The following is a 22,667-nucleotide window of genomic DNA, read 5'->3' on the forward strand; positions in this document are numbered from 1 at the left end:
AACGATACTACAAAGATACAAATAAAAGAGGACGGTCAAAGTGACATATGTGAGACCGTTAGAACAAAGATGGTTATCATTTACTTCTCCTTTTCCTACGTGGGCAGTCCAGCTACCGTAATGCTCGGTTCTTTTGCCAGTTGGAAACAGATGCTGGCCACTTGGCCTCATACCCAGAGCCCCACGGATCCTATAAATTGAACCCTCACAACTCGGGTCTTCCATCACAACCATTTCAAAACCTCAGCTCCTTTCCCTACGCCGGTTACATCACCAGATCGCACAAACCTCCGAGGAAGACCGGGACCCCTGCCCGTCGTCGTCCGTTCCAAACCGCTGCCATGGCGTCCAACTCGACTTGGGGCTCCTCCTCGTCGTCTGATCAGTGGACGCGGCAGGAGGACAAGATGTTCGAGCGCGCCCTGGCGGTGTACGACACGGACACCCCAGACCGATGGCACAACGTGGCGCGCTACATGGGCGGCACCAGGTCCATCGAGGAGTTGCGCCGCCGCTACCAGCTGCTCGTCCGGGACGTCGCACAGATCGAGTCCGACGGCGTGCCGTTCCACTGGTACGCCGCCGCACCGCCGCCGTCGAGACTGCAGCGAGGTAACTAATAACCGAGCAATAATGTTAACACCGGTCTGCCCCGTCGTCGTCTCCCCGTTAATTGCTTTGCCCTTTCTATTATTAGTTTGGAGCATGCAACATGCCATATATTTAACCATTCGTGATGTCGACAGGATGCAGATAGCTGCTGCGCCACATGAGATCTAATCCTTGAGCACACAGTTCATGCATGCATGCATGCTCGAAACGGCAAAATACCATGAGATTAGTCATAATTAAATCGCATTATGCCCGCTTAAAAAACTGCATTATGCCATCATGCACGCCACTGGCGTTGCTGCGATAATGTTTAATATTGTTTAGATAACCGTCCATGCTGTTAATTCCGATGGTAGATTGGTACGACATGTCAAGTTGGCAACTTTGGTTTAGGCTGCTAAATTGACTAGTATGGTTTAGTACGTAAGTACTCTGCCTCGAGAGACACATCTGGTCGTGGTTTAGTACTTCACGGAATATACTATGTTATCATCAGCCATCATCGAACAATGGAATATGAAATAGCCACACGCATCATCATACTAGATTCACTTGTGTGCTCGGTACAGACGTTTATGCGTAAAGTTCCCTTTCACAAAATATTGTGAGTAAATTAATGCGTTCATAAAAAAGAAAAAGAAAGTCATGTGTTTATTTATGCATGTCTTTTTTTTTAAATGCTGAACTTAGACTACATGTATATATTCCCGGTTCACTAATCTTAGGAACAATTCTCATGAGCCTCACAATGTGGCTGCAGGTTGAAGTATCTGAGCTAGCTTCAATGAAGAAAAGGATTGAACAGCGGCTATCTGTGCTCCTCGAAGAAAATTTATAAATTATGCATGTAAATGTGCATGTGTGCGTTGAATGGAAAATGGTAAAGCTAGCTAGGATATCGAGGTTAATGTCCGGCCGCTCTGCTGGTCTTTGATCTCGATCGTGTACCAAGTTCAGCTTTTGATCCATGCATGGTCTATGGAGTGATGATATGAATGTTTCATATATGTTCCTCTCATTTGTCAAAATATTATAGATCAACTAAAGACCCATTTGGTAGGGATTATGCACACCGTTTCTCTCCAGAAACAGGAGAATCCCTGCCAAATGGAAACTATTTTTTTCGCGAAACTGAAGGATTTAGAGATAGAAACATTCTAACTGAAACCGGAAATGAGAAAAATGTGTTACTCAAGAGAATGAGAATCAGTTTAATACGTGCTGAATGGGCCCTTATCAAGGATTCCTATGGATCACAGCATATGCACGCTCCAAACTAAAACGACGTATATTTACGAACATGACCTCTCCTGTTAAAATAGTGACCAACAATACAATGAGAGGGCAAAAGCCATTGCTAATTAACAAACAACCTCGCCTATTGCAGCAACCGAATGAAGTAATTGTCTACTTGGTTTCAGTTTAAAGGAGAAACTAAACTAGGGCAAACAAAGTTAAAGAAGTATTTAAGAAATGTCATACTAACCCTTATCAACGCACGTAGAGATATCCTACTTCCATTAGCACCTCCAACAAACTGGACCCATCTAATGGTTATTTCGACCAAATGAAGAGTAGAATATTAGTGCGAATGTTACAAATTAGACGCATCTTTAATATAAATAGGTATAGACCTTGTAAATTAGCATATGTACGGTTGAGAGTGCGGGCAAAACAAAGATCCATCTTGCCCTCGTTTATCCTCTTAATATGCTCCCAAAATACAAGTTCAGCCACCAATTTCTATGTAATATCATTACACGTCCAAGAAATTTATCCCTGGGAAAAATTTATGCATATAATTTCCATATTTCAAAATAAATATATCAAAAAATATGGGCAGTAAAAGTTATAAAAAGGTTAGCGGTACATACGTTTAAAAGGGCAATACTAAGCAAGACAGTTTAAAAGAGGCTCCTTGTCTAGAGCCGCTCAAATTTTAATCAACTCAGTATGAATTGAAGTGTGTTTGATTGGCCAAATATATCCTGCTACATAGTTCAGAACTACTCCCTCTATCTCAAAAAAAAAATGCAAATCTAGCTATGTTGTCTGGGTGTGTATAGCCAGAATTGCATTCTTTTTCAAACAAAGAGAGTATAAACATTGTTGTCTTGACTACCATTTAGTTTGGTCAGCTCATCCTTTTTGCTTATAGCTATACATTTTCAAAAATGAATTTCGAACTTGTCGAATCTAAAAAATGAACTTAGGCACTTATCATCGAGCTATTTTTGTAGAAACTCTGTTTAAAGGTTCCAATGATCAACTTATGAGAAATTTCACTAGGGACTTGAAAATCTACATTACTGTTAAGCTTGAGATAATTTGGATATATGATTTGCTCATAACTCCACAATTGCTAGGGGATCTAACAGAATTTGGATTGATGGAACACACATGTCATTATTTATCATCCAATCTACACCTAAATTTGTTTTTGTCTCTCCTTTCCTCTTGAACCCCATCTAGCCTATCTTCATCTAGGTCCTAGCATATCTCGAACTATGGCGAGGTTAGAGCTTGGGTGTTTGGCTCCGGCAAGCTGTCCTCTAATCTCCATATTTAGAGGGAAGCCTAGGGGAAGGCCAGCTTTTGGTGGAAGTGGTTGGTGGGTAGGTCAACGAGGTAGATTATGTATTGCCAATCCGAACGGGCCGGGAGAGAGTATGGCCAATGAGGAGGCTTGGAGTGAGGCAACACATCCTGACTAGTTAACGCGATTGTGGACACGGTAGAGGGAGCCACCAGAGACTCAAGAGGGAGGGCTGCACATGGGCAAGGCACGATGGAGGGGTGTTGGGTGGTGACGGAATAGAAACATCACACTAGTGGAAGGAAGACGAAACGGGGCAGTAAAAGAAAGTATGAGAGCCATCGGATAGGGCAATGGAGAAATTTTGAGCACTTCAAATGTAAAATTTAGGAAAGGAGGGAGTACAGTCAGGCGAAGGGAGAGACTCGATCCCTGCACTTCTTGATAGCTAAGAAGGGCAACTTGAATCGGAGGCTTGGAGCAACCTTATTATTTTCTAACAAAAATGGAATAACATCCCAGGATCCACATCATGACAGAACCCTTAACTTACGATATATGTTGTAGCATAATAAAGTTTTAAAGTTTGAAACTAAGAAAAGCAAAAAAGCGTTCACATGCCATTTCCGCATGAAAATAACAAACATACATTATCACAGATTTTTACTCTCTCCATTCCAAAATGTAAAATGTTTAAGTTTTATCATTAGTCAAACTTCTCTAACTTTGACAATGTATACAGAAAAATATATTACCAAATAAATACACTACTAGGATATATTTTATGGTATATTTAATGAAACGAATTTGATATTAGTGAAACTTACTTTGTACAATCGCCTCCACTTGAATCTGTAATGCACCAGTAATCATCTAGGCATCTACGACCGAAACTTACCGCGTACCTAATTACCTATCAAGCAATTGTATAACGAGATGCACGTATCTGTGCACGCGCGGCTGTTGAGAGATGCACGCACTGATGCTAGTAGCGCAACTTGGAGAGGAGAAATTAAAGGGAATGGAATCTGCAGGTCTCACGATTGGTCACATGCAATGGCCGCTCGCCCGCTCCAAGGATCGGGGCTCTGGAGTCTCTGGACTGGACTGGTCGGCAACAAGTTGTAACAAGCATTTGCCCCCAGGCTTTTGTTTATTTGTGGTGCCTTTCTAATAATTTGATGCCCTGTATACTTTGGGTAAGGATTCAACCTGACGCTATATATACATCTAGATTGATCAAATCCATGGGCATTTTCCACATATATATCGCTCCTTTATGCATGAGATGTAAAATATTATATTATGGAGTTCTCCTCTTCTTATTAATTTTCTTATCATCATTTTCTTTCTCAACTGGCCCGAACATTTCTACTGCACCACATGCATATACAGAAACCATATGCTGCTGCAGGATGTGAGCTTGTATTCTTAGGGGCGTTAAACTCTACCAGTGTGCAGAAAATGTTCAAGGCCACACGAGTTGGGATTTCTCCATTTACTTTTGGATAGGTTTTCTCGAAAGGATGGTGAAAGTTTTTGCTTTTCCGTGCTATTAGAAGAAGAGAATTGACCCAGTTTGTAAGGAAAAAACTAGTCCAAAAAAACGATAACTATAGGGGGTAAAAATCCAGAATATAGCATACATCTTTTGGATAGTCTAAAAGGGAGAAGTGGACATCAGACTAGATTCAGCGTAGCAGCACAGAATCCAGAATACCGAGCTGAAAGTTTGGAAAAGTGGAAAAAGAAAATTTAAAAACGCCGGAGAACGAATCCTGGATGGACCCTTCAATGCGATATTATTCTTTTTGAAAATCAAAAGGCAAGATATAGATTCTAATACACGAGAGCCCTCTTCTGGTCATGGAATATACTGTTGTGCAACTTGCTCTTTGGAGATTATTCCCACTTAGTGCTCTCGGTGGAGGAAATATATAATTCCAACTTACTACACGAGAGCCTTATTAAGTTTTTGGTTTGTACTACATGAGAAATATGATTTCACCTCAAAAATTAAGAAATGTGAAAAGGATTTCATTGTCATTCGTATAACCATATATATCTACAGATTGTTTGCTTCCATCAAGATATCAACTTTGACTTACTCGTAGTCGCTATCAATAGTTATATTTTGAAAAGTGGACGAACACATTAGCGGTTAGCCAACGATATAGTTCTCTATATTCTCAACCACAATATTTGATTAGCCTCTGCTAGCAGAGTATAGCAATTCAGTCCAAATGAAAAGTCTGATAAGAAATTTCCATCCTCGGTGAGGACGTACTATATGTACAGATCCAATGATCAAAAAGCCGTGTTAGGATCAGCACTAAAACGGAACTTGAAGCCACACACCTTCTTGGAGCTAGTGTAGACGTGCAGTACAAGCAGGTCTCAAGATAGCCAGCATGCGCCAAGCGCAAGACTACAAGCAACACATAGAGCCATTGCAAGTTTTACAGCACATGTACAGAGCTATCGGCAGCCTGGTCGCCAATAATCTGCACAGGAGCTCATGTGGTCTCCAGTGCGTACACATGAGCAGCGAGCACGAGTGCCCAGGTGCCCCCTTGCCGGACCAGTCGCAAGTTGCCAGGGATTCTGCACAGTTCGGCGGGGTTGGGTCACGACACGACCTGACTGTCCAGTGCCCATCCGTCCATGCATCTAAGCCGGTAGCTAGCTACACAGCAGGACGGGCTGAAGCGATAAAAAGGTAGAAGAGATATATCCCCCACTTCCCTGGGACACAAATCTTTGTTCGTCCTTGGCGACACTCATTCTGGCTCTCCAGGCTCCGGCTCACCGATGCGGCGATGCCTTATTCTCCCGGCTTTCCCGTGGCCCCATCCCACCGGAGAGCCTGCACAGCACAGGCGCCATCCTTCACGGGCCGCCTCCCTATAAGTAGCGCTGCTTCCCACGCTCCTCTTCTCATCACAAGCCACAAGCCAAGCGAGCGAGCTAGCCCTCCTTGTCCAGCAGCTCGCAAACATATCTCAGAGATGGCGTCGATGTCGATGAGCTCGTCGAGGCCGCAGTGGACGAAGAAGCAGGACAAGCTGTTCGAGCAGGCGCTGGCGGTGTACGACAAGGAGACGCCGGACCGGTGGCACAACATCGCGCGCGCCGTGGGGGGGAAGTCGGCGGAGGAGGTCAGGCGCTACTACGAGATCCTGGTCGAGGACGTCAAGCGCATCGAGGCCGGCAAGGTGCCCTTCCCCGCATACAGGTGCCCCGGCGGCGGTGCCCCCGCCAACATGACCATGGGCGGCTACTAGGCCGAGACGACATGACAGGTAAAGATCGAGCTACAGTTTAATGGTGATCCGATTAGTTTTCGGTTCTGACACTGTGTGACAGTGTGAGTCAAGTAGTCAACCGCTCTCTGTTTTAGGGGTGTTGATACTATGTGCTAAACTTTAGCAGTGTCACATTGAATGTTCGGATGCTAATTAGGAGGACTAAACATGAGCTAATTATAAAACTAATTGCAGAACCCCTAGGTTAATTCGCGAGATGAATCTATTAAGCCTAATTAATCCATCATTAGCAAATGGTTACTGTAGCACCACATTGTCAACTCATGGACTAATTAGGCTTAATAGATTCGTCTCGCGAATTAGACTCCATCGGTGCAATTAATTTTGTAATTAGCCTATGTTTAATACTCCTAATTAGTATCCAAACATCCGATATGACAGGTTCTAAATTTTAGCGGGTGGTATCCAAACACCCCTCCTACGTACTCCACCGGTGGAGTAACTAAAAAGGCTTAACGGCAGCTTGAAGCTCAAGTTAGCTGAAACAGATAGTGCTAGGCTACTAGCTCAAGTCTAGTTCTGTGCTAGAATTCTCCTGTACCATACTGATGCTGCAGCTAGTTATTGGAGAGGATCAAAGTTTCTAGGACGTTTAAGTTCGAAAACTGGGCTTCAAGACTGGAATAAGATCCCCAAATTAGTAGGCCCCTCGCAGCTGTTGGGTTGGGTGTCCGTGGCCTCTGATGGTTAATTTGTATGGCAAGTCAAAAGACGACTACCTCCCTAATACATCGTGCTGGAGGACGATTCAGTCATGCCGGCTGCCACCTGGGACTTGCTGAACAAATACCCATTCGTGTAAATTTGTCAGCTCTTGAATAGCATGCCGGTGTATATATGTACTACCATTTCAGCAAGGCATCAACTTCTAGACTAGAATCTGCTGCATAGAATCTGTAAAGTTGCATGCAGCTGATCCACGACTCTACTCTTTGTGCAGGATGAACTCAGAAGCACCTGAAGAATCTAGGCGACATTCAAGTCGTCAGTGGGCGTGCCTACAAAGAGAGCAACTCAAGCAAAAGCAAAGTGGCCGGAGCATCCGATCCGAGCCCGCATGTGAATATCTACCGCTATCTAGCTAGTTTGCAGATCAATCGATCTCCCATGTAGTATGCAGTAGTCTGTTCATCTATTGTAAAATATCTGTATGTGTATAATGTATCTTTGAGTAAAAGTGAAATAAAAAGTCCTTCATTCTGCATCCAGTTAATCAACCTTTGTCCTCGTTCAAATTTAGTAGATTTGTTTCATCGTATTGTATAAGATGTGCCGGCATTAATGCGCCGAGTCTTTACCTCTCTTTTGCTATGTTTTGCAGTACTCAACGGCACCCTATAACCAAAATCTTGCACATTATTTTCCCATGTAAACCGCCAAATTGCACATTGGTTGGACACGCAACAATAATTAGGAATGTAACTTAAGGACACCAAGCAGTTGGATTTTTAACTATACGACCTTTAGCCCGTTAGGCTCAAGTTACACTAAAATGATTCTGATACTCGCCCTAGCTACGGTCACAAATCCTAACGTTTTGGGTAAAATTCAGTCAAAAAATTGAAATATTTGGTTTGGAAACATGAAATTCCTGTTTAGATTCGCCTTAAAAGATACTACTATATCTTATAAATTCAATGGATCTTAAAAAGTATGCTTAGCAGAAATATAGTTATCAAAGGCATGCATTGAAAACTATGCCACACGTCCAAAACATCATGTAGGTTTTTTTTGCTGAAGAGAGTATAATCAAAGTTTCCAAAACATCCTTTACGTTTTTTTGCTGAAGAAAGTATCATTAAATCTTTTTTGCTGGAAAAGAGAGCCTTCATTGATTAAGTCATGGAAGAGTTACAATCTCTAAGCGCTAATTGCTCTCGATATACTCAGGAATACCCCCTAACCACACCGTTGTTGAGTTAACTGTGGGAGAGTACTTGTGGGAAAGTATAATCAAAGTTGCGAGAGGAACAACACATGAATGTTGGAAAACTGTGGGAGGGTACTTGTGAATGGGACACTTTTATTTTTAGGAACGCACAACGAGACATCCTTCGGGTTTTTCCAATTTAAACTAAATATTGAGCTCTCCCTCTTTCCCTTTTCATCCTAAGCGCATTCTAAAATTAGATCGAATATGATGTAGCCTTTGCGATCACACTTATCTTCCTCTTCTCTCTTGAATCCATACACCGAATCTTCTACAATCTAGAACAAAATATGAGACAAACGTTTAGCTCAAAAATATTGAGGAAAAAGGTAGTTAGAAAAGTTAAGTTTAATCTTTCAAGCCAAAATTTCCAAGCAAAACTTAGTCAAATTTCAAAAAGATTTAAAACATTTTAGTAAAAAAATATTTTTTAAAAATGTTTTTGAACTAATTTATGGAAAATATTTTACTAAAACTTCTAGCAAAGACTTTATCCAAAACATTTAAAAAAATTCTATTTCTTCAAAATGTCAAGGAAATTTAAAAAGGACCGTCAACATTCTTCTTTGGTGTCTATTCCCCTTTTCACCATCACAACCTCATCTTACATCTTTTTTACAACAAAAGAAAATCTCATCTTACAGCTAGAAGGGCATGTGCCTTATCCTGCATGCCCTTTTATGCCTTAGAGAGGGAGCGATGAGGCCATGAAGAAATGGGTTTTCAGTAGAGGTGCATCAAGGCTTTGCTCTCGTCGGATTCTAGGGTCAGAGTTGGGGTGTAGCGAAGTGAAGCATCCCCACATAAGTAGAGACTAAATGTGATCCAATTATCAGTCCCAGGAGGCTGATAAACATTTATTCAACAGATAGTTCAGAAACCGTACAGCTCCCGAAGGAGCGGGTGGGCAAGCCACACCCAAACTTAAACTAAAGCGATAACAATACAAATTCAAGTTGCAGTCCAGCTGGACTCCGGGCTGCAATCGGAACTATGCGTCAGCGGAAGCATCCTGCAAAAGGGCCAACACCGCAGGCAGCGTTGGGTGCAGACGCAACCTCCTACTCAAAGTCCTCGGCGACGTAGTCCGGGTCCTCCTCTGAAGCAACAAAACAGGGGTGAGTACAAAGGTACTCAACAAGCCCAACCCCATCCACGGAGGGGGATACAGCAAGAATATGCACAGGGTACAACAAGGATATGGTTAAGGTTCATTTGCAATAAAGCTAGATTTTTGACACATGCAGGGGTTTATTTCAAAGAATTTTTGCAAGGCATTTTCTTTAGTAACCGAAACATAAAGTGGGGTTGATCCTACACAAAGGATCCAAGTTTTATCGCTACCGGACTCCCCGTCCGCCGTAGCGCACGGCACAACTGCCGGACACTTTCAAAATCCAACACACGCCATAAAAACCAACCATCTCCAAATGCTAGTTATGTGACCAAGCCGTAACTCATCCAATGCTGTGGACACGGCTACCCGGATAGGTTTTAACTCTGCAGAGGTTGTACACTTTTCCCACAAGTAGGGTACCGCAACACGATCACCTTAGTGACGGTTCGGATCCTAACAAAGCCATTACCCACCTTAGCCAAAACTGACTAGTCAACACGGAAGCACCTAAGGGGTTAACGACCTATCCACGAGGCCGGAACCGGGACCTAAGTCACCAAAAGCTTACTCCTTTTCCATGGGCTCCCGTTGCTCACCAGCACACCTGAAGCCTAGCAGTTTAGCTAGTGGGTTTTATGCTAGGCCGTTGCCCATACAACGGTCGAGTGGTTGCACGATGGTTGAATTAGGCAAGATGATACATCAACTCGGTCCTTAGCCATGACAAGATTGATATCTCCCGACCTTGCTCAACCACTAAGGTACGAGCCTAACAATCTGGCATTTCACACAAGAAACACCCATCCATCTCGCCCATACACCACTTCTCTTTACACCCGAAAACCCATCTCCTCAGTTGAACACACTCACACATTTATTTTCTGAATAAACAAGTGTAGTCATGATTGAATATGAGTAACGAGTTCCTAAGCATTCTAGCAGTATTTATCATCTAAACAGAGCAACTCATATTTAGAGACAAATATAGGTCAACAAGGAATAATCATAACAATCAAGGGGTGGCTATCCAACCATGTCCTGCAATAAAACAATATGCATTTTATAAAACAGGCCAATAGGTTGTGTTTGAAAAACTAGGTATTAAATATGCATCAAAGGGTGAGATTGGACTTGCCGTTCTCAAAGCCCTCCGGGAGCTCCTGCTCGCAGTACTGGTCCTCGGGCTCGGGCTCACGATTGAACTCCTCCTCGTGCTCCTCCTCGGGTACTCCGCGATCTACGGCACACACAAACGAGCACACAATAAATAAAAAGGAAATAAGATTTTACCCGTCGAGCTCCGAACAGAGAATGTGAACAGAAAATAGGTAAGAGGGGTATTTTCATGAAATTTGGATATGCCTCAGCGGAAATATATGAGAGGAGGCCGTGGTCAAATTATTGGATCAATTGGACGAAGTTTGGCGCATGAAATGATGAGCTAAAGGAGTGTTAGGGGCTTAAAACAAGGTTTTAGGACTAAACTGCGAGAACCAGGGACCTATTTGTAATTTTTTCTGGAAGGTGCAAGGGTGTATTTGCGAAACTTCTTTGAGAGAGGTGGGAGGGCTGGTTTGTAATTAGAGGAAAGGAGGGGGTTAGATCGAAATTGAAGGAAATTCTCCCCTTCTTCTTCCTGGAGCACGGGTACAGGGAGGTAGGAGGCAACCCGGCGGTGGGCCGGCCAGTCAAGCTCGCCGGCGGCGAGACCAAACGGCAGGGGAGGTAGAGGAGACCGAGGGGACTCCATTTTGACCCTCACCTTGGGGATTCGGCGATGGGAAGCGAGGGGGCGTGGGAAAAAAGGGCGGTGGGTGGAGCTCTGGTGGCGGCGCACGGGGTCGGTGGAGAAGGGGGGGCGAGCTAGGAGGCGAGGCGAGGCGAGGTGGCGGCAGGGGCGGTCAGCCTCGGCCCCTTTTATAGGCGATGAGAGGGGCGGGCGGAGGTTGGTGGTGTGCCGGAGTGGATGTCCTCGTGGATGGCGTGGTGGCTCGGTCGACGAGGAGCATAGGGAGTCCACCGAGGTGATGGCCGACGTGACATGCAGTGGGACGGCGGCGACCGGTGACCGGCGGCTGGCGACGCGGCGCGTGCGGCCAGTTGCTAGGTGACAAAGGCCGGGCGTGCGGGCGTGCGGTGCGCAGGTGGGCGCTGGGCGAGCGGGTGCGCGGGCGCAGGCGCTCGGGCGGGTGCGTGCGGCGAGCGGCGGCCTGGCGCGGGGCGGCGAGCGGAGGGCGGGCGGCCTGGTGCGGGCAAGCGGCGTGCTATGGTGGAGCGGCGGCAAGAGCCTGCGCGGGCGCTTGGGCGAGAGGGCGCGTGCGAGGGGCCAGGGGCTTGCTGGCGCTGGTGCGTGCGCTGGTGGGGCCGAGGCCAGGCGCCGGAGGTGACCGAGCGAGCAGGTGCACAGGGCTTGACGCCAGGTGCAGTGCTGGCCGTGGTAGAGGATAAGTGCTATGCACGTGGGAGCTAGGGAACGCTGCATGCAGGGACCAGGCAGGGCCAGGTACAGGCACGTGTGCCAAGTAAAAGCAAGCGGCACTCGGCCAGTAAGAAGGAAAGAGAAGTGCATGCGGAGCTAAGCGGTGCATGCAGAGAGTACCAGGTTCCAAGGGAAAGAAAATAAAATAAGAAATGGTGCATGCATGCATGCATGCATGCGTAGGAAAAAAAATAAGGTGCTGCTCGTGCCAGGAAAAAGGAAGAAAAGAAAGAGAAGGAAAAAGAAAGAAAAAGAAAGAAGGAAAAGAAAGGAAAGAAGAAAAAAGAAATAGATGGCAGCGATTGCGGAAATGGTCGTGGGCACGCGCAGCGGTCTTCCGTCCGGCACGCGGTGAAATTTGTGGGGAACGGAAAAAGAGGGTTGACGACGTCGGGTGCCGGGATGGCGGGTCCGACGGGAAGGAAAGGATTTTTTGGGAGCTCAACGGTCGGAAAATTTTAAAATACATTTTTAACGAGTGATTTAAATTGGTAATTTTTACGGGCGTTACACGAAATCATAGGAGATAACATTCATTGTTTGCCCATGCATAGAAAAAAAATAAATTAAAGGGTTCGTTGGTTGTTGGTTCATGTGGGGGATACACTTGTCCGATAAAAAGGTTGCACTATAGGAGAATGGCACACACTTGTATTAGGAATTTCACCATTTTATAGGCTATGCATTACTTCGTGCGTGCAGATGAATGAAAATGAATTATGTATGAGAAGCAAAATCTTGGCAGCTTAGGGGGTGTTTGGGAGCATTTCACTCCATGAAAAATTGGTCCACTCCACCAACTCCGAAAATTTCGCAGCCAAACACGTCTAGCTCCAGCAACTCCGGCTCAAGGAAAAAGGTGGAGCGGGGGGTAGATCCATGTTTTTTTGAAGTACCTCAAGGAGTGCTCCAAAAACTCCCTTTACAGACCTCCTCGTAGAGTTGGTGGGTATTTACCCACCATTGCCACTCGTTACACACATACCGGTTCGATTCAGAAAAAGAAAAAACCCCGTCGCCTCCCTCATCCCGCCATGCCGCCCCTGCCCGCCGCTCGCCGCACCGCCCCAGCTCGCTGCGCCGCCCGCCGCGCGCCACGCCGCCCCGGCCTGCCGCGCTCGCCCGCCCCTGCACCCTACACCCCGCGCCCGCCTACTCGCCCCTGCGCCCCGGGAGAAGAAAGGAGAACTAAAGGAGACTGACAAGTGGGACCCATTCACATGGGTATAATGGACTTTACACAGCAAGACCTTCTGTTTCTGAAGCTGGATCTATGCATTTTACCAAATATGTGGGCAGCTCTTGTATTTTTTTGGAGTTGGTGGGGTGGAGCTACAATGTGATGGAGTTGGTGGAGTGGAGCTCAAAAATTTGGAGTGGAGTGCTCCCAAACACCCCCTTAATGAAAAAATAATGAAAAAACGTGCAGCTCCGCACACGGCAACGCAGAGCGGGTGCAGCTCCGATGCCGGCCTGCACCCCGCCATATGGGCTGAGAATCCGGGCCCAACCGTCGTGCTCTCCCCAAAAGCGTCCATCCCACGCGACCTGAATCCTTGGCCCGCGGGCTGGCGCGGCTGCGCGGGGCGTCAATCTCACGCAACTCCCCTCCCAGATCCCTGTTAAAAAACCAAAACCCTTCCAAAAACCTCTGAAATCCCGGCCTCTCCCCTCCCCTCTCCTTCCCTGTCTCCGCTCCCGAATTCGGCGAACGCCTCCCCACCGCAATGGCGAGCTTCAGCCCCGCCGCCGCCACCGCCGCCAACCAGAACCCTAACAAATCCGTCGAGGTGCGTGCGCGCGCTCGTGCGGCCGCGATTGCGACCGCCCTTCCGCCTCACCGGGTAGAAAATGCCTTCTCCGGGGTTCGATTTGATCCGGTGCTGTTTCCGTTTTCTGCTGTAGGTGACTCCGGCGCCCGAAGACTCGGTCTCCAGTCTCAGCTTCAGCCCCAAGGCGAACCATCTCGTAGCTACCTCATGGGATAAACAGGTGAGCTCCCCGCCGCTGTCAGAAGCCTGTATACGGGGAAATATGCGGTTGGCCTGATAGCTTCCGCGTGCAGGTTCGGTGCTGGGAGGTCCTGCCTGGTGGGGGATGCCAAGCTAAGGCCTCGATTTCGCACGATCAGCCGGTATTGTGATTCATCTTAGCATTTTTTTTTCCACAAGTGATTCATTGCTCCCATTAGCTAATTATATGGATGCAGAGCTGTTTGGTCTGGGGCATTTGTGGGCTTCTAGATCCCCCTGTCTTGCCTGCATTTTGTGATGATGTGACCTGTAGGCTGATTTTGTTCCACGTAGGTGCTGTGCTCGGCATGGAAGGATGATGGGATGACCGTTTTCTCGGGAGGATGTGATAAGCAGATTAAAATGTGGCCGCTGCTGTCTGGTGGGCAGCCCACAACCTTATCAGGCCATGAGGCGCCTGTCAAAGAGCTCGCCTGGGTGCCACAGATGAATCTTCTTGTCAGTGGAAGCTGGGACAAGACTTTGAGGTATGGAGACAAGATAAATTCGATTCGTCTACAATTAGCTCACACAGTAATGTCTGGTCCAGTTCAATGTTTTATTGCTGATGTATTGCATAACAATGGAGGTGCAGTGATGCAGTGTCCACGTAAATAACTTGTAGATAACCTCAACATTATTACCGACAACTTTTGTTTTCACCAACAACTACATATTTTCCTGTCCTAATGCTTACATATGTATAAAACCAAAGAACCCATTAATCGATTTGGTATTATCAAGATGGCTATCGTCGTATTATCAATCTTTTTTCAATCTGTTAAGGTACTGGGACATTAGGCAACCTCAACCAGTGCATGTTCAGCAACTTCCTGAGCGATGTTATGCTCTATCTCTTTGTTATCCTCTCATGGTGGTTGGCACTGCTGATCGCAATGTAATAGTCTTCAATCTGCAGAATCCACAGGTAAGTTACATTATCCTCATCTCCTGTAACTCTTTAGATGATTTTGGTTGTATTCTGGCTATACAAATGAATGGTAAGGAAGTTAGAACTTCCAACCTGATGTCCTGATCAAATATGTGACCATCCATTTTCATGAAAACTGATTTATTGTGAGTTAGTGAAACCAATACTTGAGAGGAAGGCATACAACCACTTGAGAATGTCGACTGTAATCTAGTCTTACCCTGGTCAGAAAATTTTAAAAATAACAATATGCTGTTGCATTCAGTGCCTCAATCCCGTTCAGTTTTCAATGGGTAAAATGGTCCAATGGTATGAGAAACTGTGGAAGAAAATAGTTTGCATCTCAGTTGTTGAAACATTTATGAGTTCAGAGCTGAAAACTATGATATATTCTCAATCATGTAACATTTCTCATGCGACCAGCATGTGTTTTGAGTAACAGGGTGAAGGGAGTTGCAAACAACGATGAGGAGACAAAATTATTCCTTTTTGGGTTATCTTTTGGCAAAAAGTAGATAAGTAATTAAATGTTGTCTAGTTGCCTTGTTTGTTTTTTATTTAACAAAACAATGGGGTTGAGGCACCCACCTGAACCTGTTTCATCTAATCGAACTCTGCAGGTTTATCCACTAAAATAATATAAGCAAATCTCTATCATATTTGCACCTTTTGACTTTCTCAGTACCTTGTAACAGGCTGAATTCAAGAGAATTGTATCACCTTTGAAGCTCCAGACGAGGTGTCTTGCCGCATTTCCTGATCAACAAGGGTTTTTGGTAACACTCCAGTTTGGTTTTTCTGTGTATTTCATCTCTACAATAGTCCATGTCGCTAACTGGTTAAATCTTGTATAACACCCAAATGTGGCCTCCATCAAAATGCAAGAAAAAATATATATGAGCTAGTGGGCTTGTCCTTGTAATGTCATACAGGTGGTTGTTTTTGTTTTGTGAAATATGATAGAAAGGTGTTGTAAAGAATTATTATATATTCTTAAGGAGCCAAATATGAAAAAAAAATATAGTGGTTATTTCATAAAACAAGTTATTATTGTAAGTATTATCCCAACATTTTCCCTCTGAACTAAGGTGTGGCTAATCCTGCGTTGTTTTTATCACCATTTTGCACACGATTTTCCAGAGTGCAAAGTGGCTATTTTTCAGAGCGCAAAGGAATATCGATGTCAACCCTTTTAGAATTCTTTAAAACAACTGCTATTAGGCATTCATTTCATTTCTCATCAGCAGAGTTTCTCACTTGAAACAATTTCTCCCAATGTTGCCGTAGTAAATAAATTTTATTGACTCGGTGTGATGTATATGATATTCCTTGTTCTTGTTTGCTTGTACCTGTTGCTAACAGTTTTTTAGTGTTTTGGTCCAGAATTGTTAGCGATTGAATCAGTGATCTATGTGGCAGTGGATGAATGGCCAATTACTTGTTTTGCACAGCTGATTGATCTTTTACTTGTTTTGAAGGTTGGATCTATAGAAGGAAGAGTTGGTGTTCATCATGTGGATGACTCTCAGCAAAGCAAAAACTTTACATTCAAATGTCACCGTGATGGCAATGATATATACTCTGTTAACTCACTGAACTTCCATCCTGTGAGATCTTTTTCTTCTATAATATGTTATTCAAATATTTTGTATTATCACTTCCTTAGATTGAATATAAGTTCTTCAAGATCCATAAAACCTTTAATGTTTCAATTTCGAGGTAGAAATTTCACAATCTCACCTTGGACTTCATTTAAATACTGAATACTCCCTCCGTTCCCAATTATTGGTCACTTTAGTTTTGTCCTAAGTCAAACTTGTCTAACTTTGATTAAATTTATAGAAGAAAAGTACCAACATCTACGACATCAAATTAGTTTCATTAAATCCACCATGAAATATGTATTGATTGTGATATATTTAGTACTGTGGAAATTAACAAATTTTTCTATCAACCTGGTCAAAGTTACAGAGGTTTGACTTAGGTCAATAATTTGGAACGGAGGGAGCACTGGCTAACCAGCATAGGAGCAGTTAATTTTAGCTACTTCACAGTTCATTCAACTAAGCAATTCTAATTGTCATGGTATGCATTCCATCCAGGTGCACGGTACATTTGCTACTACAGGATCTGATGGAGGTTTCAATTTTTGGGATAAGGACAGTAAGCAAAGGCTGAAGGTGTGTTTCCCCTAATATTCTTTAAAGATATATATCTTACATTCTCTATTGGTCAGAGTAGTTATTGTCGTTGTTTTTTAACATATATTTTTATACGAACCATTATATGAAAGGGAATTGGAAAAATAATGTGTAGTAACAATGACCTGGTGGTTGTTCTCTGTGAGCTATTCCATTCTGTCAAAAGCAATTTATATCCTAGAATGCATGCAGTTAAACCATTTTAACTTTGACCTACATGTTTTCATGAATGAGACTGATCATATGAAGATTGTGTAAGTAGACTTGTTTAAAAGATGCTAAAATGGATGATGTAACTATTTATCAGTTTTACAAATTGGAATCAGGGATTGAACTTATGTGTTAGACTGTTTGTTTACAATAACATTTACTTATGACTAGAGGACCTTAGTGATGTCCTTGTACAGTTGTACTATCCCTCTGATCTGAAATATTTGTCATTTTAGTCTAATCCATGTAGAATAAAGGGGGAGTTAAAATATTGCTTTCAGTAGTTTGCCCCTGTTGATTACTCTGCCAGCTCTCTTAGCCCACTGGACATTTGCTAGGAGGTGTTGCATTGAAAACCCCAAATAACATTTGTTTGTAAACTAATAACAACTTTCTAAAATGGTATCCATTTTAGAACAGTGGGATTTGTTGAAAAGTCGGATTTATCTGAATATTAAACGTAAGTTTTCTGAACTCAAGTTCAGATATCGCTCAAGTTCTCTGTTGCTCAACTGTGAAACTGCTCGTGCCTGTGAAGGGTACTTATTTTCTAATGAGTAGCAAAAGACCGCTAGCTACTTCAGTGAAACTGCAAGTCTGCTATGCTATATCTTCCTTGTGCTTTGTTTCAACGCCCTGTGTTAAAGAATAAATTGCAAATGATATACATGCACATTGTTAACAGATTGTTTTTAGCATTGTGGTGGTTGGCTACAAAGAGGGGAAAATCTGCTCAATAACATATCATTGATTTGCCAATTTGAAACCTTAATATGGAAATTTGTATGTACTGTTTAAAGGTTTACCTCTGATTTGCCCTTTTCTTTAACAGGCATTTAGTAAGTGTCCAGCGCCCATCACATGCAGTACATTCAATCAGGACGGCTCTATATTTGCTTATGCGGTAGGTCATCAGTTGATTTCAGCATCTGCAGACTGAACTGGAATAACTTATCAGATACACATGGTTGCTTTTGATACTTATTGTTCCTACATGCTTCATAGTAGTTACCAACCATAAGTCTTTCATTCCTCAAGTTATTAGTCTGAAAGTTTAATGATTTCTCATGCTTTATTATATTTCTTCTTGCTGAGACGTGTGTACTAAAAGTCCAAATTTGCTGATCATTTGTTTAGGTATGTTATGATTGGAGCAAGGGCGCTGAGAAGCATAATCCTTCTACTGCAAAGACAAATATCTTTATACATAGCGTGCAGGTTTGTACCCTTTTTACTAGATGTCTTGTGCACAATAATTTTTTGTGTGGTTCATTTGATTTTAGAAAAGCTACAACGGACATGATAAGCTCAAATTGTATCTGTGCTCTTTTTTTCTTATCAAACAATTCGAACTGTTAATATGGACCAACTGCAGTTGGTTGATTTGAAGTTTTCATATGTTAACTCAGTGTAATTTTGAATGATCATTTCTATGCGGCTGTTTTGCTTGGATAATGGTAGCTATCTTTTGTTTATTCCTTGTCTGATAGTTTCTTCTTTGATCATTGGTGTTTTGGTTTGTAGGAATCTGATGTCAAAGGAAAGCCCCGTACTGGAAAGAAGTAGTCATGCCAATGGCAAATTGAAGATTGGTGCTCGTAGACTGATAAAAAAAGATGAGCTCACTGCTGCTGGTCACTCACATGAGTGGTCCGCTCCTGATTGTTAGGGTATTTCTTCGTACATGAGACTGAAAGCAAATTCAATATCACAACAATTGCTGTATGTGCGACATGTTAGCTGGAAGTAGCCTTGGATATTGTTCTGACGGTAGCTTATCTCTAGAATGGATCTTACTATTAGTAGGTGGCATGAAATGCACTCCTAGGTCATGTTTAGTTCCTCCAAACTTCCAACTTTGACACTATCCAAAAAGAAGATTCCCCATCACATCAAACTTGCGGTACATGCATGGAGTACTAAATGTAGATGAAATCAAAAACTAATTGCACAGTTTTGTTGTACTTTGCGAGACGAATCTTTTGAGCCTAATTAGTCAATATTTGGATAATAATTCACAAGTACAAACGAAACGTTACAATTGTGCATTTATGGTAAAATGCTAATTTTCCACTCCCAAATTGGGAACTAAGGCCCTATATGCTGCAACAAGGCCCTATATGCAACGTGAGACGCTGGTTACCATTTTTGTCAGATCCATTCTGGTACTGCATCAAAATTTGTTCCCGTCTGGTTCAGAATTTAGGGGCAGGCGAAAACTTGCCTGCCAAATTCTGTGCTAGTCATGCCAAATTTTGCCTGCCAAAATCTGGGTAAAAGTTTTAGGATGGCACTTGGTTGGGTGCCAAAATGTGGCAGCCAAAATTTTGACCTCCAATTGGTTTGATGCCAAAACACAATTGCCAATGTCCATGATTCATACTAGCACACATTTTTAGAACACGTAGCTTGCATAACAAATGTTCACTATTGATAATATATTTACATATTATGTAAAGGAGTTCAGGAGTTCATCAGATCCAGACATCTTCATCTAAGATCAACACAAAATAATAAACCTTGTGCTATAGCAGTGTACTACTCTCCTAACCACCTACAGCAGTTTTACATAGCACAAGTTACAATAGCATACTCCTAACAATCTACTACACTTTCAAAATATCACAAGCAAGTGCATTAATGTGTCTACCTAGAGCTCGTCCAAAATACCACAAGGTTTAGCATCCATATTCGTACAAGGCTACCATACAGTCCAAGATAAACTTCAACATCCATATTCACACAGGACTACTATATGGTCCAAAATGCCATCCATATTCACAGCCTAAAATACCACAAGCTTCAATATCCTTATTCACACACAGCGACCATGTAGTCCAAATTACTACAAGCTTCAATATCCATATTCACGCAGAGATACCATATTCACCTACATACCCACCATTGGTACCATACTTCGGCACGGAAGATTTTTTGAATTTGAACCAAGCGAGTGCCAAAATTATTGGCATTGCCCTGATTTTGGTTTGGCACATTTTGGAGCCCAACCAATCAGACCCTTAGGGCCTAGAAGAAGTCATCATAGCCAAAAAGCACATTTTTTTAAATTGAGCTATGGATCCTCATTGTTTTAGAAGCCATTGATGAAAGTACCTGCAGCTCTAGGTAGGAGTATATGTTCCAACATCTAAGACAATTTTGGTTGTCCAAAGTAAAAAAATATACAATTTTTAAAAAGTCTACAATATTGTCTAAGACATATTTTATGGTAGAATAAATAAAACTATTTTGATATTGTAAATGTTGGTCTATTTTTCAACAAACTTGTTTAAAGTTAGGAAATTTTGATTCAGAAGAAAATTAAAACATCTTTTATTTTGGAACGAATAGAGTAAAACAATGTGTGTTGTTTGGATCAGTGACTATTCGTCTTGTGCCTCCAAGCACGTCTTATTTACATTGATATTCTCACAACTTGTGCAATAACAAAAACAATATTGAAGCTTGAAACGACACTGTGAAACTATAAACTGAAGACATGTTGCATAGATATGTTAATCATAAAAAGTAGTCTCACGACTCTTGTTACATGGCATTGTTATTGGATACCGTATACAATTGTTTAGTGTAATGTCTAGTCGAGGGGAGTAGCCATGTTACCTCCACACTACTGATAGACATTTGCCAATAGTATATGCAGTAAACAAAAAAAAAGAAGAGGAAAATCTCTGGAACCGGTTCCGCAAAAATGAAGCTCTGAAATCGAGCATATTGTAAAGATATCGCTGCTGCAATGGCCATCTCTTCTCTAGAGCTCCTTCGACGATGAACCATAGCCAAAATCCCCTCCGCCTCCTGATGACTTGCTAGCTCCAGCGGCAGCCTTGCCTCCACCAGAAGCGCTTGCGCTACCGCTGCCACCAGTGTAGGCATCACCACTTCCTCCAGCATTTCCTCCGACACCACCGCTAATTTTGGCACCGCCGGATCCACCAGCTGCCGCACCAGCACTTGCGCTGCCGCTGCCACTGCCGCCGGTGTAGGCATCGCCACTCCCTCCTGCATTTCCTCCGATGCCACCGCCAATTTTGGTACCTCCCGATCCACTAGCTGCCACACCAGCACTTGTGGTGCCACTGGTACCGGTGTAGGCATTGCCACTCCCTCCTGCATTTCCTCCAACACCACTGCCAATTTTAGCACCTCCAGATCCACCAGCTGCCACACCAGCACTTGTGCTGCCGCTGCCACCGGTGTATTCATCGCCGCTCCCTCCTGCTTTTCCTCCGACACCACCGTCAATTTTGGCACCTCCAGAGACACCAGCACCCGCATTTGCACCAATACCGGCATTGGCATCGATATTGGCATTGCCACTTCCACCAGCATTTCCTCCAATAACACCACCGACTGTAGCACTTTTGGAAATACCCACACCAACACTAGTGCCAGCGTTCGTGTTGGCATTACCGCTACCAGCTATGTTTCCTCCAACACCCCCAGCAACTTTAGCACCTCCTGAAACACCGATACCTGCACCAATACCAGCATTTGCACCAATTCCGGCACCAGCATTAGCATTGCCACTCCCGCCAGCATTTCCTCCAATACCGCCACCAACACCCCCACCAGCTTTAGCACCTCCTGAGAAACCGATACCCGCACCAATACCGGCATTTGCACCAATTCCTGCACTAGCACCGGCACCGGCACCGGCATTGCCACTCCCACCAACATTTCCTCCAATACCACCACCAACACTTCCACCAACTTTAGCACCTCCGGATACACCAATACCAGCATTTGCACCAATTCCAACACCAGCATTAGCGCTGCCACTTCCGCCAGCATTCCTGCCAATACCACCACCAACACCGGCACTGCCACCAACATTTCCTCCTACAGCACCACCAATTGTTGCGCTTTTGGAGAAGCCTATGCCAGCACCAACTCCGGCATTAGCATTCCCGCCGATGTCCCCACCAACTTCAACAGATTTCGCGACATTGCCACTTGCACCAATTCCTGCACCAGCTCCGGCGTTGGCATTGCCACTCCCACCAACAGCTCCTCCAATGCCCCCACCAATTTTAGCGCCTCCAGATATACCAACACCAGCACCAATACCGGCACCAATGTTAGCATCAGCACTAGCACCAGCACCGGCGCCAGCGCCAGCGCCAGCACCGGCATTGGCTTTACCACTCCCACCAACGCTTCCTCCTACTCCAGCACCAATTTTAGCACCTCCGGACGTACCAACACCGGCACCAGCACCAATGTTAGCGCCTGCACACGGCACCAGCGCCAACATCAGCATTTTGCGGCGAGAGTGGGAAGTAACTGATACCA

The 22,667-nt window shown here is 44.0% G+C and overlaps 4 protein-coding genes across 4 annotated transcripts in view; 3 read left to right on the plus strand and 1 right to left on the minus strand.

Moving 5' to 3' along the window:
* The first annotated feature begins 242 nt into the window (after window positions 1-242).
* On the plus strand, window positions 243-1,624 carry LOC101771246 (protein RADIALIS-like 3). The gene is made up of 2 exons (XM_004969207.2): window positions 243-612; window positions 1,373-1,624. Exons 1-2 carry the CDS (start codon window positions 342-344, stop codon window positions 1,375-1,377), a joined length of 276 nt encoding a protein of 91 aa, XP_004969264.1. The 5' UTR covers window positions 243-341; the 3' UTR covers window positions 1,378-1,624.
* Window positions 1,625-6,079: 4,455 nt separating this feature from the next.
* Window positions 6,080-7,687, plus strand: LOC101771644 (protein RADIALIS-like 3). Its single transcript, XM_004969208.2, has 2 exons — window positions 6,080-6,450; window positions 7,415-7,687. The coding sequence occupies exon 1, from the start codon at window positions 6,157-6,159 to the stop codon at window positions 6,430-6,432; it is 276 nt and encodes a 91-aa protein (XP_004969265.1). The 5' UTR covers window positions 6,080-6,156; the 3' UTR covers window positions 6,433-6,450; window positions 7,415-7,687.
* A 5,943-nt stretch (window positions 7,688-13,630) lies between these two features.
* On the plus strand, window positions 13,631-19,127 carry LOC101772044 (protein RAE1). Its single transcript, XM_004969209.3, has 11 exons — window positions 13,631-13,790; window positions 13,906-13,992; window positions 14,066-14,134; window positions 14,307-14,500; window positions 14,799-14,940; window positions 15,639-15,719; window positions 16,422-16,550; window positions 17,046-17,123; window positions 18,187-18,258; window positions 18,492-18,572; window positions 18,879-19,127. Exons 1-11 carry the CDS (start codon window positions 13,728-13,730, stop codon window positions 18,918-18,920), a joined length of 1,038 nt encoding a protein of 345 aa, XP_004969266.1. The 5' UTR covers window positions 13,631-13,727; the 3' UTR covers window positions 18,921-19,127.
* A 1,996-nt stretch (window positions 19,128-21,123) lies between these two features.
* Window positions 21,124-22,667, minus strand: part of LOC101755042 (glycine-rich cell wall structural protein 1) — a 2,722-nt gene continuing 1,178 nt past the window's right edge. The window contains exon 3 of the mRNA XM_004971971.1: window positions 21,124-22,604. Coding sequence (XP_004972028.1) covers window positions 21,124-22,604 — 1,481 coding nt within the window. The remainder of the gene's footprint in view (window positions 22,605-22,667) is intronic.

This window comes from Setaria italica, chromosome V (genome assembly GCF_000263155.2).
Source record: "Setaria italica strain Yugu1 chromosome V, Setaria_italica_v2.0, whole genome shotgun sequence".
NCBI lineage: Eukaryota > Viridiplantae > Streptophyta > Magnoliopsida > Poales > Poaceae > Setaria > Setaria italica.

Bases quoted from the DNA above. Each gene is read 5' to 3' on its own strand.
- LOC101771246 (XM_004969207.2), top strand. From the start codon at position 342: ATGGCGTCCAACTCGACTTGGGGCTCCTCCTCGTCGTCTGATCAGTGG.
- LOC101771644 (XM_004969208.2), top strand. From the start codon at position 6,157: ATGGCGTCGATGTCGATGAGCTCGTCGAGGCCGCAGTGGACGAAGAAG.
- LOC101772044 (XM_004969209.3), top strand. From the start codon at position 13,728: ATGGCGAGCTTCAGCCCCGCCGCCGCCACCGCCGCCAACCAGAACCCT. The intron at 16,551-17,045 runs GTGAGATCTTTT...CATTCCATCCAG, and splicing joins ACTCACTGAACTTCCATCCT to GTGCACGGTACATTTGCTAC. The intron at 17,124-18,186 runs GTGTGTTTCCCC...TTTCTTTAACAG, and splicing joins ACAGTAAGCAAAGGCTGAAG to GCATTTAGTAAGTGTCCAGC.